This window comes from Notamacropus eugenii, chromosome 2, assembly GCF_028372415.1.
Source record: "Notamacropus eugenii isolate mMacEug1 chromosome 2, mMacEug1.pri_v2, whole genome shotgun sequence".
NCBI lineage: Eukaryota > Metazoa > Chordata > Mammalia > Diprotodontia > Macropodidae > Notamacropus > Notamacropus eugenii.
In genome coordinates, this window is record NC_092873.1 from 360,576,333 (window position 1) to 360,590,756 (window position 14,424).

At 46.7% G+C, this 14,424-nt stretch overlaps 1 protein-coding gene across 2 annotated transcripts; it reads left to right on the top strand.

Annotated features, from left to right (window-relative positions):
- Nucleotides 1-3,323: 3,323 nt before the first annotated feature.
- Nucleotides 3,324-14,037, top strand: SPATA20 (spermatogenesis associated 20). 2 transcript variants are annotated; one of them, XM_072646636.1, is made up of 16 exons: nucleotides 3,324-3,604; nucleotides 3,795-3,950; nucleotides 4,343-4,407; nucleotides 5,091-5,245; nucleotides 5,346-5,489; nucleotides 5,736-5,937; nucleotides 6,129-6,259; nucleotides 6,343-6,447; nucleotides 6,756-6,830; nucleotides 6,939-7,148; nucleotides 8,037-8,229; nucleotides 9,127-9,295; nucleotides 9,875-10,086; nucleotides 11,939-12,138; nucleotides 12,815-12,895; nucleotides 13,623-14,037. In XM_072646636.1, the coding sequence occupies exons 1-16, from the start codon at nucleotides 3,528-3,530 to the stop codon at nucleotides 13,791-13,793; spliced, it is 2,346 nt and encodes a 781-aa protein (XP_072502737.1). In that variant the 5' UTR covers nucleotides 3,324-3,527; the 3' UTR covers nucleotides 13,794-14,037. The 2 variants fall into 2 exon arrangements, with proteins under 2 accessions (XP_072502737.1, XP_072502738.1); XM_072646637.1 differs by having other exon boundaries at nucleotides 3,457-3,604; nucleotides 3,806-3,950.
- Nucleotides 14,038-14,424: the final 387 nt, after the last annotated feature.

Here is a 14,424-nt window from a genome sequence, read left to right on the forward strand (position 1 = left end):
GTTCTTTTGCCCAGAGAGGAAGTTTTACGGGCAATATCCTATCTTCAAGTAGCTGAAGGGCTGGCCTGTGGAAAACAATTAGATTTCTTCTTAGAAACAATGTGGGAGAAGGAATTGCGCAGAGACATATTTGGGCTCAGTGTAAGGAAAAAGTTCTTAATTAGAACTTTCAGTTTCATGTCTCTCTCTAAATCTGGAGTCCTATGATATATCTCCAGATATATCTCCATCTTCCTCCATTGATCTATATTAGTCTAGTCTTTTTCCCTTGGGTGAGGCACAGATGTAGGCAATAAAGACACTGGGCTTTCCCTCCCAAACTTGGCTATGTGTCCCTGATCAGGTGCCAGACTACATTGGTAGAAAGAAGGAGTTCCCTATATCAGTGAAAGTAGGGGCTTAGTCTCTGTCCCTGTAGACTCAAATGGACCACTTCAGAAAGTGGAACTTCAAGGTAGTTTTTGAGCACATGGTAGATGGAATTCTGCATCAGAATTTTTGTTGAACTCTATGGTCTCTGAGGTCATTTCCAGCTTCCAGATTCTGTGGTTTGGATAGTGGAGGAGAAGGGGCTAGACATTCAGGGAGAGGTAGGAAAAAAGCAAGGGGTCACTTGCTTTCCCTCCCCCCTCCTTTCTTCAGTCTCTTACTTTCCCCATCTAAGGATCAGTTTACTCCCATTTAAAACGAGGCCTTTGACTAAATGACCGTTCCCAACTAGAAATCCTAGAATCCTACAATTTCCCTGTGACCTGACCCTCTGGCACCCAGTTAAGGCTGGTCCAACCACAACTGTGTTCTGGAGGCTTCCAATGAGAGGCAGTGACGTATCATTTGACTTGCAGTCACTCGGACGTCCTGGGTTCCAGTCCTGGCTCTGGCACTTACTGCTCGCATGACCTTGGGCGAGTCACCTAATTCTTCTGGGTTTCAGGTTCTTCAGATGACCCCCTGGGATCCTTGGAATGTGTTCCGTTCTGCTCATAGTCTCCTTTCTTCAGCCCCTCCCATCCCGCCCGTAATCCCACTCTTGGCCACCGGAGGGAGCGCGGACACCAGAGATGGACGCTCCCCCGAACAATCTCTCCACCCTGTCTGGGAGCCCAGGCGGATGACCCGGCCCCGGCCCGAAGCTGGCTCCAGTGTCCCAAGGCGGGGGGAGGTGAATGATTGGTAACTGTTGGTGACGGCGTAGACCCCAGCCTCAGCTCCGAGGCCAGATCTTGGAAGCTGGAAGTTCTGTCCACGGAATGCACAGCCCCAGGGCACTGGAGGGGCAGAGTCCAGCAGCGCTGTCTGGCTCTAGGGACCGGGTCCTAGTCCCTTGGCTCGGTCTCCTTGTCCGAGGCCCAGACAGCTGATCGGGATCCCCGCTGGGCCAGGTACCCCTTTCCTTAACCTAGGGCAGCCATGCTTCGTGATGTCCGTAGCCTCCTGGGCCGCTGCATCCCGCAGCTCCTGGAGGGGCCAGGGCTGGACTTCTCCGCAGGAACCTGCAGGTATCCTCAGGGACGCTTCAGGGGAGGGGAAACTGCTCCTCGTGGCCAGCACCCTCTGGCTGCAGGATGGCCCCAGGTTAAATTACTCCACTGCTGGGTCCTTTCCACCCCGCAACTGTCTGGTGCATTGTTTCCCACCAAGATCCATCTCCCCTCCCACCCCTTTTCATGCTCATCCTAACCATTCCATCCCGAACTCCCAGCCATGTAGGTCCATAATCTCGTGGGCATTTAGAGGTCCTAGTCTGATCTGAGACCCCTTGGGACCCCAACTAGAAGGCTCCCTCCTCTAGGGTCCTTAAAAATTGGCACAGGATTTATGGTTGGAAGGGACTTTCAGAATCATCTACCGGCATACCTCGTTTTATTGCACTTGGCTTTATTGTGCTTTGAAGATATTGCAGTGTTTTGTTTTGGGTTTTTTTTTTTTTTTTAACAAATTGAAGGTTTGTGGCAACCCAGCTTTGAGCAAGTCTATCTGCACCATTTTCCCAACAGCATGTGCTCACATTATGTCTTTGTGAGGCATTCTGGTAATTCTCACAAGATTTCAAACTTTTCCATTATTATATCATGATAATCTGTGATCAGTGATCTTTGATGTCATTACTGTAATCATTTGGGCGTCCCCCAAACCACACCCGTATAAGATAGCAAACTTAATCATTGTGTGTATTCCACCTGCTCCATCTACTATTTTTTCCCTCTCTATTCCCTGAGACATAATATTAAAATTAGGACAATTCATAACCCTCCAGTGGCCTCTAAGTGTTCAAGTGAAAGGAAGGGTCGATGGATTGGCAGACTTCATTGTCTTATTTTAAGAAACTGCCACAGTCACCCTAAACTTTAGCAACCACCACCCTGATCAGTCAGCAGCCATCAACATCATGGCAAGACCTCCAGCAACGGAAAAATTACAACTTGCTGAAGACTCAGATGGATAGCATTTTTTGGCAATAAGATATTTTTAATTAAGGTATGTACAGTTTTTAGACATAATGCTATTGTATGCCTCATAGACTATAGTATTGTATAAACATAATTTTTATATTCACTGGAAAACCAAAAAATGTATGTGTCTCACTTTATTGTGATATGTGGTGGTGTGGAACCGAACCCACAATATCTTGGAAGTATGCCTGTCATCCCAACCCTTCATTTTACATCTGAAGAAACTGAGGCTGAGCCAGAGAAAGAAAGTGACTTATCCAAGGTCATTTGGTTAGTAAATAGTAGAATCAGGAGAACAAACCCCCAATCTAGAGCTCTTTTCTAGTTTCCCTAGAACTATAAGTGGTGCTCCTTTAGGATAGCCTCTTAGCCTGATCTTTTCTTCTTGCTTTTGGGGTACCTCACAATTGCCACTATCCAAATCCCCCTTCTATTAATCATTCTCAGATTTTGAGTTCCCTTCCCTCTCAAAGTCTCTGTTCCTTTTCCCTCTCAAAGTCTATGTTCCCATAATCTGTCTCCAGGCTATTCATCTTCCTCCGTTCATCTGTACTAGTCTATCCTTCTTCCCCTGGGTGGAATGGGGGATTGGAAAGGAGATATAAATGTAGGGATGTTCCTGCCAGCACTGACTCTCCTGCTGTATATGATCATGGGTTCATAGATCTCAAGCTAGAAAGGGTCCTCAGAGTCCTCCCCATCTAGTCCAAGCCCCTCACTTTATAGTTGAGGAAACTAAGAACACCAAAGGTGTTCATTAGACACACAGGTAGTAAGCATCAGAAGCAGAATGTGAACCCTGGTCTTGTGATTCCATAGCCACTTGTACCATGATGATTATTAAGGACTGTCTGTCCTGTGTTCTGTTCTGTTCTGAGTGTTCCTGGGGGAAAACATGCATCTCTAGTCAAGAGATCCAATGCAATATGGGGGAGAATCTCCCTCTGGGAAGGGGGAGGGAATAGAATCCCTGAGTTCTACCCATTGTGACAACTCTTGTCTCAGAAGTCACCATCCCTACCTACCATCTGGGATGAAGCTGTAAGGAGCCTAGCCTAGAAAAGAGAGCCCCTCATGAGTCATCTTTCCTCACCCCTTCAAAAACACAAGGGGACTTCTAAAAACCAAGGCTTACTGACAGGTCTAGAAAGGTGAGTCTAGTTTGTAGTAGCAGAACAGGGCTAGCCTGGGAGCTCAGTGGGGAAGAAAAAGGGACCTGAATGTGGGGAGGGGTTTAGGAGTACACTGTTGAACATTTCCTAGCCTTTATTGCTTGTTCTTTCCTTGAATCCCCCCAATTTATATTTTTTCACTCTGTTGACTAATGAGTACTTTGGTCAGGGGCACATCAGTAAGTGGTCCTAGTGCTATGGCCACTGGAGCAAAGGATCATCGACAAAGCCAGACTCAGACCCAGACCCAGCTTCAGATGCCCAACCGTCTGATCCATGAGAAGTCACCTTACTTATTACAACATGCCTATAACCCTGTGGACTGGTGAGAGCTCCTGTTGCCTCCTCCCCTCAAATCCCCACAACTCCCCTCACCCCACCTCATGTATGAGTGAAGGGCTCATTTTAAGCTTCTTCTACCCCTCAATCCTAAAACTTTCTTCCTCTCTCTTTCATCCAGTGCACTGGTGAGAGAAGCCCCTTCTTCACCCCTCCCCACCAGCACATATACTCTTCTCCTTAATTTTTGTCGCATTACTTCCAACTTCACAGAGGGTAGGAGAAAATTGGCCCATTTCCTGTTCTCTGACATTGTCTATCTTTTCTACACTCTACCACAAGTCATGATCATTCCCACCCCACCATGGACTGTTCAATGACATCTCTTCTACCTGAGGCCTAAGATTCATTGTCCCTCTTTCTCCAATTTGTCTCTAGGTTCCCATGGGGGCAAGAAGCTTTTGATAAAGCCAAGGAAGAAAACAAACCAATTTTTCTTTCAGGTAATATCCTTCCCCATTCTCTCCTTTAGACTTGACTGGGAAATGGTCCATTCTAGACTCTAGAGTAGAGAGTGATGACTATACCAAGATGTCTCTTAGGCTAAGTTGCCCTGACAAGTCATTGGTTTGAGCCAGCAGCTGGGAGGACATCAATCTTCTATCCTGTCCAGTGGGATTGTGGTTAGCTATCAATGTGAACTATACTTGACTCTCCCACCTGACAACCCATGATTGATTCTCTTAGATTATTCTCCTCATCTAAGCCCTTGCTACCCACTAACCCTGGCCAACACTCATCAATTCCTCCACTTTGGCTCCTCATGGCTTCCATTGATCCCCTCTAACAAATCCTAAATGGACCTTTAGATTGCTTTTACATTTCTGACCACCCACTATTTCCCCTTATTCCCAGTAGAATGGAAGATGCTTGAAGGCACAGACTGTTTCATTTTTGTCTTTGTATCTCTAGCACTTAGCAGAGTCTGGCACATAACAAGTGCTTAATAAACATTGCATTGGATTGAATGCGGTCCAATGTGGCTAGTCCTTACCGACTATCCTCTCTGGTCAGTCCTCACTGATCTCCCTATTACAACTGTATAGGGGGATCTGGTCAGTCCCCTTCTGGACAGCCCTTAATGACCACTGCCACACATACATACACTGTCTGGTCATGGATCTAGTTGGCTATTCAACTTGTCACTGGTGTCATGTGATGGAGGAGGAATCATTTCGGAATAAGGAGATCGGACAGATACTCAGCGAGGACTTTGTGAGTGTGAAGGTAGATCGAGAAGAGCGTCCTGATGTGGACAAAGTGTACATGACCTTTGTGCAGGTGAGAGGCCTAGGAGTGGATCTCTTGAGAGGCCAGAGAGACAGAGGTGGGGAGGTTACTGAAGGCAACCCCCTACTTCTCTGCTCATCTACTTCCCTAGGCCACCAGCACTGGTGGGGGCTGGCCTATGAATGTGTGGCTGACCCCTGACCTCCAACCATTTGTGGGAGGGACATATTTCCCCCCTGAGGATGGACTAACACGTGTCGGTTTTCGAACTGTCCTCCTGAGGATTCGTGATCAGGTAGACTCATGATATATGTAGGATAGAGGGTGGCAGGCAGGGGAGGGCTACGAAGGTAGAATAAAGAGTGTGATTGAATGAGTTGGGTGGGTACATGTGGGGAAGGCAAAGAGAGATGGATAGTATGGCACAAGAGGAGTTTTGAGAGGGAGGATAGGGAAAAGGTTGGACATAGAAAAAAGGGAGGTTCGTGAGGACAGGCTCTTTCACTCCATATAATCATTCCCTGGGTTCCTTCCCAAACAGTGGAAACAAAACAAAGCAATGCTATTAGAAAACAGCCAACGGGTCACAGCCTCCCTGTTGGCCAGGTCTGAGATTACTGTGGGAGACCGAGAGCTACCCCCCTCTGCCTTAGCCGTCAGTCAACGGTGTTTCCAGCAGCTAGAAGAGGTCTATGATGAAGAGCATGGTGGTTTTGCTGAGGCCCCCAAATTCCCCACGCCTGGTCAGTGGTTCCCATCCCCTTTCCCCTTCCATTTGACATTTATCTACCTCCTGTCCTCCCCAAGATGTTCAGTGGCCCACTTTTGGTTCTGGGCCCATCCTACCTCCCAATGGGCCCTCCAACCAGTAGGGATCTTGACCTTCTTCATGACTGAGCCCAACCTCTCATGTCTGAGCCCCCTCTCCCTGCAGTGATCTTAAGCTTCCTGTTTTCTTATTGGGCCACTCATCGAATGACCTCTGATGGTTTTCGAGCCCAGCAAATGGCTATGCATTCACTAAAGATGATGGCAAATGGAGGCATCCGGGACCATGTGGGACAGGTAAGGAGAAGCAGTTGGGCAAGGATGAGTGGATCAAGTGAACTTATCTATGTTCTGAAACCTAATGTCTTTCTTGGGGTTAGGGTTTTCATCGCTACTCCACTGACCGCCAGTGGCACATCCCTCACTTTGAGAAGATGCTCTATGATCAGGCCCAGCTGGCAGTAGCCTACACACAGGCCTTCCAGGTAGCCCCTGACATCCTATTCCCATAGATATGCCCAAAGACTTCCAGGTGATCTGTGATTTACCTACTTCATGCACCAGATGTTGAGGCAAAGTTTGAAGCTTTTGGATATCTTAGTGGCCCTCCCCCATTTTCCAAGGCCATCCAGGTCACCCCAATCTTCAGTCTCTTGAACAGCCCCCAGCAAGTCTCCCTGAAGGGACACCAAAGCCATGATGTCATCCTTTTGATCTGTGTGAATTTTCCCTGCTTTCCGCAAGATATCAACAACTCCCTCTCTGCACCACCCTCCCCATCCCTCCTCTGTAGATCACTGGAGATGAATTATTTTCTGATGTTGCCAAAGGCATCCTACAGTATGTGAGCCAGAACTTGAGCCACCCGGTGAGTGGACATGGGAGGGTATGGACTGGGACAATGGAAGCCTCTCCTGCCCTGTTCCCCAAGACACAGACTTGTGACGCCATCCCCACCCCATCTGTCTCCCCATAGTCTGGAGGCTTCTACAGTGCAGAGGATGCAGATTCTGTGCCTGAGGGGGAGGTGAAGCCCAAGGAGGGAGCCTATTACCTGTGGACAGTGAATGAGATCAAAGACCTACTTCCAGAGCCTGTGGAAGGTGCTACTGAGCCGCTGACTCTTGGTCAACTCTTCATGAAGCATTATGGGGTTACAGAAACAGGCAACATCGGAAGTACCCAGGTGAAGGTCCCAGAGTGTGTGTGTGCATATGTGTGTATGTATGTGTGTATGTGTGCGTGCGTGTGTGTGTTGTGAACTTGGCAATTCATGTCTAATGTGGGCACAGCTTAGGAAGCAACAGGGAGGGTCACAGACTAGAATATTATAGATGACATGAATAAGGGATAGTCAAAATGGAGGACCCATGAGAGGGTACCACTGAAGGAGATCATGAGTGGACATGGATGAAAGGGTCATGATTAGGGAATCTCTGGAGGGCATGAGTAAATGTGACCATGAGGATACAGGTAAAAGGAAATCATGGGAGCATAAGTGAGAGTACTCCAGAGGGGCACAGGTAAATGGAGAAACAAGTGAAAGGATCATGGGGACATAGGGAAAATGAGGTCATGGTAGGCACAGGTAAGGAGACCATGGAGGGTGCAGATGAGGTGGCTAATAGGGGACACAGGCAAGAGAATTGTGAAGGACACAATTGAGAGGGCCATAGGTGAAAGAGACTTAGAAGTCTAGGGGTGGAAGGTGACTGTACTATGGCTGTGCTTTGACTTTGGGCCCCTCAGGGAAACCTCTAAATACCAAGGTACATAGACTTAGAGTCCAAGTCAACATGCAGATGATATGGGTTGGGGCAACAGGGTCCTTTTCTCTCCCAATTCCAAAGACAGAGTTGTGATGAGATGCCCACCCTCACCCACAGTTTGGCTGCTTCCATGGTATAGAGGATACAGAATCTTTACCTGATGGGGAGGGAGATGAAGCCAGGGAGAGAGCTAAACTTGTGGACAGTGGATGGGATCCAAGAGCCCTAAAGGCCGAGGCATGTCTATAGGCCTAGAGTCTCAGTCAGGGTGAGACTATCCCAGAACTGATGTGCTTGTCCCTTAGGACCCCCATGGAGAACTGCAGGGCCAGAATGTGCTGACAGTGAGATACTCAATGGATCTCACTGCTGCTCGATTTGGTCTGGAAGCGGAGACTGTGCGGACACTGCTAGATACTGGGCGTGAGAAGCTCATACAGATCCGAAAACATCGGTCTCGGCCCCGATTGGACATCAAGATGCTTGCTGCCTGGAATGGTAGGGAAAGGCAGCCCTTGTACCTCTGAGACTGGGTGGGGGTGGAAGTGGGAGTGGGAAGAAGCAGGCTCCCAGAATGCTGGCTCCTTGGAATGGGGATAGCTCTTGATCACTTTACCTGGTTCACTAATAGCAGAGAGAATGGCTGAATCCCTGTGGCTTCCTTCCAGGGCAAGAAGGAGTAGACAGAATGAGGGGATTAGAAATGGGATGATGAGGCTTATGAAGGCATAAATGTCAAAGCTAAAAGAGACATACATAGAATACCTCCTAGTCCAACCCCCTCATTTTGCAAATGGGGATGCAGAGACCCAAAAAGAGGAACTTTGGCTGTTAACAGTTGCTGTTATCCCTTCCACATCTCAGGAGCTAGGGGCACAATGCCTCCCACAATCTGGAAAATCTGCATAAATTTTTTGCCCTCTCTTCATAACAGATAATAAGTCTGAATTTTTTCATTTTCTTTTATGGGGTGTTTACAATACCTTATTGTCAAATTTGGGTTAAGTATTTGGTCATAGGCTCTGTGTTATATGCATGTCATCTGCAGCTTCTGTGAAACTCCCCCCAAATTCTCATTTAATTTCTTATGCTGAGCATCAATATATCAAAACTGCGATGGGTAAAGTCATGATGTGGAAGGGATAACTGTAGAAAGTGTGGTAGAGTAGAATGAATGTTGGACTTGGAAGTATGAGCACATGGGTCTGATTTCTAGCTTGGTTACTTCCCCATGTCACCTCTATGTGTCAGTTTCCTTATTGATACAATGAAGGCATTAGATAAGATGACTTTTAAGGTTCCTTTCAGTTCTAAATCTGTGATCCTTATGATTCCTCCATCCCCAACAAACCTCTCTCCCTCACATCTTCCTTCCTTCCCTTTTTCTCCTTTCAGGATTGATGGTATCTGGCTTTGCAATAGCAGGGGCTGTCCTGGGCAAAGAGGAGCTGATCAGTCAGGCCATTGATGGAGCCAAGTTTCTGAAGAGGCACCTGTTTGATGTCAGTAGTGGACGACTTCTTCGGGGGTGCTATGCAGCCATTGGGGGAATAGTGGAGCAGAGGTAAGGGTCCAAACAGAGAAAGGGCTTGGGTCCTCCACAGAGTGATGGGTAGGGGCAAAGTTTGGGGTAGAGAAGGAGCTCAGATGGGCAGTACCAGGAGTGTGGGGAAGATTCCAAGAATATGGAGGGGTTTGGAGGAATTTTACTTTCATCTGGTCTCTCTTAGAGGATGGGAATAGAGCTGGACATATTGGGAAAGGGAAAACATGTTAATATCTTCCTCCACTGTCCCAAGAAATAATTGGGGCATGTTCTTCCTAGAGCACAGGTTTTTAATCTGGGTTCCACAAAAGGAGTAGATTTCAGGGGTTTAATGATCTTGGGTGGGGGAAAAAGATTACATCTTTATTTTTGCCATTCTCTAAATTTAGCATTTCCTTTCATTATGAATTATTTTTACAAATTTTATTCGGAGAAAAGTCCGTAGACCTTACCAGACCATTAAAAGAGTCCATGGCACAAAGTCAAGAACCCCTGCCCTTGAGCATGCTAATTGGTCATTCCCTCACAACCTTATTGTTGCCTCCCCTCCTTCCTATCTCTCTTACCCATTTCTCATCTTCTCTCTCATCCCCTTAGTTCGTCACAGTTCTGGGGCTTCCTAGAAGACTATGCCTTTGTGATCCGGGGTTTGTTGGACTTGTATGAAGCTTCCAGGGAATCCGCATGGCTGGAATGGGCACTGAGGTTGCAGGAAATGCAGGACAGACTCTTCTGGGACAGTCAAGGAGGCGGCTATTTCTGCAGCGAGGCCGAACTGGGGGGCAACCTCCCTCTTCGGCTCAAAGATGGTCAGTAAGGGGAAGTGCAGGGAAAGCCAACCAGGAGAGTCCCTGGAGGATTTTTCCCTGAAAAGGCTGTGCCATAGAGTAGAGAGAGCTTTGGGCTTGGAGAGATACGATCAGGAGAGATCTGGATTGGATCCTTCCTCCAGTGACTGGAGAAGCACTTAATCCCGCCAAATCTTGGCAGTAAAATGGGGATAATTCATAATTATATCAGTAGTCCTTGCCCCCAAGGGCTATTGGCAATATTGAATAGGATAATGTTTGCATGGGGTTTCAGAAACTTCCAAGCCCTTAATACACATTGGTCATTCCATCTATATAAGATAACAGCTACCAAAGGCAATGCAGTGGGATGGAGAGGAGGGCTGATCTTAAGGTCAGAAAGACTCCACTTCTGACCCAGCCTGGCTTGGGAACCCTGAGCAGCCCCTGCCACACATCTCAGTGCTCTAGGCGACTAAGACTCAAACTGTACAGAAGGCACCAACCTATATGTGTACAGCGAGTTTCCCCGCCCCAGAGTTCCCTATACCAATATGATACAGGCTTAGTCCCTATTCCTATCCCACCTTCTTATAGGAAAATATATGTGTGTGTATGTGTATGCATGTATATGTATACATATACACATATATACATGATAGATATAGATACATAAGCATATATAGATCTCTATATGGGTTATATATGTATATAGACATAAATATGGAGATATAGATACATATACACCTGTATGTGTGTATATAAGTGTATGTATATTTCTGTGTGTATATGTATATATATGCATATGAAATAAATTAATGCAATCCTTGGTAATTAGGGCAGAGTCAGAATGTTGCTGGCTGTCACAGTCATGGCTATTAGCATACACACACAAATACACAAAGACATCCCTATCTCCTAAACTCACAAACAGATGGGGCATAGGCACAACTACAGATATGCATGTATGCACACAGACACACATGCTTGTAGACATCCACAGATACAGATACAAAAACATACAAATGTACACACAGGCACATAGGTACACATAGCTAAATAACATACATCTATGTGCAAATATACAAATAATCATGTGCTAATGGACACAAAGGCATATAAGAAAGTCTCAGAGACAGGAGAAAGGTCACAAGTGTGTGTGTGTGTGTGTGTGTGTGTGTGTGTGTGTGTGTGTGTGTATTGTCCTGTAAGAAGGTATGAATGAATAAAATATAATTTTTGGTGATTGTTGTTCAGTCATTTAGTCATGTTCACCTCTGTGACCCTGTGAGCCTTATCACAGCAATATTGTTCATGAGGTTTTCTTGGCAAAGATACTGGAATGCTTTGCAATTTTGTTCTTCAGTAGATTAAGGCAAACAGAGGTTAAGTGACTTGCCTAGGATCACACAGCTAGTAAGTATCTGAGTTGCATTTGAACTCAGGACATCCTGACATCAGGCCTGGTACTCTATCCACTAAGTCACCTAACTGCCTTATACACACACACACACACACGCACACACACACACACACACACGTCATATATATACACACATATTTCCTATAAGAAGGTGGAAATATATATATACATATATAATACACATACACACATACATATATATACATGTAGTCCTATAAGAAGTTGGGAATATTTTCCTTGTGATTTCATACCTGGGGATACATTCAGATTAAGGTATACACCTTTGAAAGAGGTCACAGATATACCCCTACCCCATCTTCCTTCTTTTCCCCTCTCGATGCCTTTGCTCCCAGACTCCGTGCAAATGGCACTGCTAGGGAGGGGACCAGTCCCAGGTCCCTTTCCAGGGTTCCATGACAGGTCCTTTCTCCTTCCTTTCCATTCTCCCAGATCAGGATGGCTCAGAGCCCAGTGCTAACTCGGTGTCTGCCCATAACCTACTGCGGATTCATGGTTACACTGGCCGAAGGGACTGGATGGATAAATGTGTCAAGCTGCTGACTGCCTTCTCTGATCGGCTTCGGAGAGTTCCTGTGGCACTGCCAGAGATGGTCCGGGCTCTGAACATCCAGCAGCAGACAATGAAGCAGGTGGGCGTGGGATACTGAAAATAAGGAGATCTGGCTGTCAAGGTCAGAGAAGCTAGGGATTCCTTTGGGAAACTCTGAGTCCAGGAAGCCCAGGAGGGAAGGAGTCAAAGGGGCGTAAGGAGGGGCATACCCAAGAGACAAGCCTGGACCCCTCTCCCATCTCTGAGAATTTCATGTATGCCTTTGCCTTCACATGATTGCTTGTATTTTTGAACATGTATGTATGTTATTTAGGTACGTATACTTATGTGCCTGTGTGTATTTTTGTATCTGCCCCCTGAATGTCTACAAGTGTGTGTGTCTGGTGCATATATGCATCTCTGTAGTTATGCCTGACCCCCATTTGTTCATGAGTTTAGGGTATGGTATGTCTACATGTATCTGTGTGTGTGCTCATAGCCATGGCTGTAACAGCCAGCAGCATTTTGGCTCCGCCCTAATTACCAAGGATTGCATTAGTTTACAATCAAAGCAACTGGGCCAGACTGTCCTCATTCTTGGCTTTTTTCCCTTTGCTTTAATGGACCTTGGGAATCCTCTCTTGAGGCCTGACCTCAGTGGGAAGGGGAAGGAAAGAGAACCACAGCCAGAGAACAAGGGAATAGCAACATAAGAATTTCAAATGGGGTCTTGGGCCTTCAAGATCACCAGGTGATTCACTGCATACTCTCCACAGATTGTCATCTGTGGGAGCCCCCAGAGTCAAGATACCAAGGCTTTGATCGACTGTGTCCACTCAATCTATGTGCCCAACAAAGTAAGCCTAATAGTCTCCTTTCAACCTCATTTTCCATTAAACACCACCAGCCTAGCCATAGGAAATCTCATTTTCTGGTCTCATCAAGTTTTTTGGGGGGGAGAGGTGGCAGAGGGGAACATATGATCTCTCAACTATAGGGAACACATCATGAAGAAACTCCCTTTATCTATGTAGTTCAATAGCTTTTCTGCAATTTAGAGCCTTAGAAAATGGCCTGAGATTCAGAAAGGTTAGTTAAGTGACTTGCCCTGGATCACAGAGCAAATATGTATCTGAGACTGGATATTCACCCAGCTCTTCCCCAAGTCCAGGGTCAGCTCTCTATCCAGTAGACTTGAAGCTTTTCCCTATCAAACCTAGTAGGGGAGAAATAAGAAATAAACCTGAGATTACTGGTGAATGAATGAGTTGTTGCTCATGGAATTAACAATGCCTCCTCTGTGGGGATCTCCAGTGAGTCCCTGCCCCATTCTGGGCCTCAGTTTCCTCATTTTTCCATTGAGTTCATTGGACTAGGTCATCTCTAAGGTCCTTTTCTAGCTTGGATTCCCCTCTGATCTTGTGATGGGGTGAGATGGAGATAGAGGCTGAAACATGGACTAGTTAGGACCTTCTCCCCCAGCCAGCATCTCCTGTTCCTTCTGAGCTCTGTCCCTCCTTACATCAGGTTCCACTGACTCACTCCAGAATTTCTCCCCCATCCCTTGCTTTTCCTCTGTCCCAGGTGCTAATCCTCTATGATGGAGAACCTTCCAGCTTCCTTGCTCGACAGTTACCATTCCTGACCAGGCTTCAGAAGGTAGAGAGCCAGGCCACAGCTTACGTATGTGAAAATCAGGCTTATTCCTTGCCTGTCACAGAGCCTGCTGAACTTCGAAAACTGTTACTCCTGTGACTGACTGATCTCTGATCATGGGCCTTTGGGGCTCTAGGAGGGGTCTTTGAGCATCCAGTCTATAGATGAACCCAGAAGGAGGGGGCAGTCAAAAGCGGGGCACTGACTCATCAGGAGCCCTGCATCATCTATTAACCCATGGTGACCTCACAGAGTCATGGGTGATTCTCCTTCCTAATCCCCCCCTACCCTGTTGACCCTAAGGTGACCCCAAAGATTCCATGGAATAAACCCCTGGGCCCCACCAGTTTTCTGCAGTGACCTTGGGAACAACTTGGGAAAGAGGAGGAGGGAGGGTGTAGTTTAGAATCCTGGTCCCTGCCCCTGAGAGTACAGGGAGATTCCAAGTCCATTGACACCCCCATCCCAACCCATGGGGGTGAACCACTTGAGTTTACATTCCACACACTCATTTACTTACCCTACTGCTTCCTCTTCCTCTTAGGATTTACCTCCCTTAGTTATTCATACATCCAGTCGTCAAGTCACAGAATACTAAGGTTGAAAAGGGACCCCAGAGGTCTGAGGATTTAGAACTGGAAGGCACCTAGTCCCTCTGAACTTTCCAGTGATAGGAAATTCCCTAAGCTCCCAAGATAGCGCATTCCATTTGGGGTCAGCTCTGATTCCT

Coding starts and splice junctions, on each gene's coding strand:
- SPATA20 (XM_072646636.1), top strand. CDS start 3,528: ATGAGTCATCTTTCCTCACCCCTTCAAAAACACAAGGGGACTTCTAAA. Junction 8,230..9,126: donor GATGCTTGCTGCCTGGAATG/GTAGGGAAAGGC, acceptor TTCTCCTTTCAG/GATTGATGGTATCTGGCTTT. Junction 12,139..12,814: donor AGCAGCAGACAATGAAGCAG/GTGGGCGTGGGA, acceptor TACTCTCCACAG/ATTGTCATCTGTGGGAGCCC.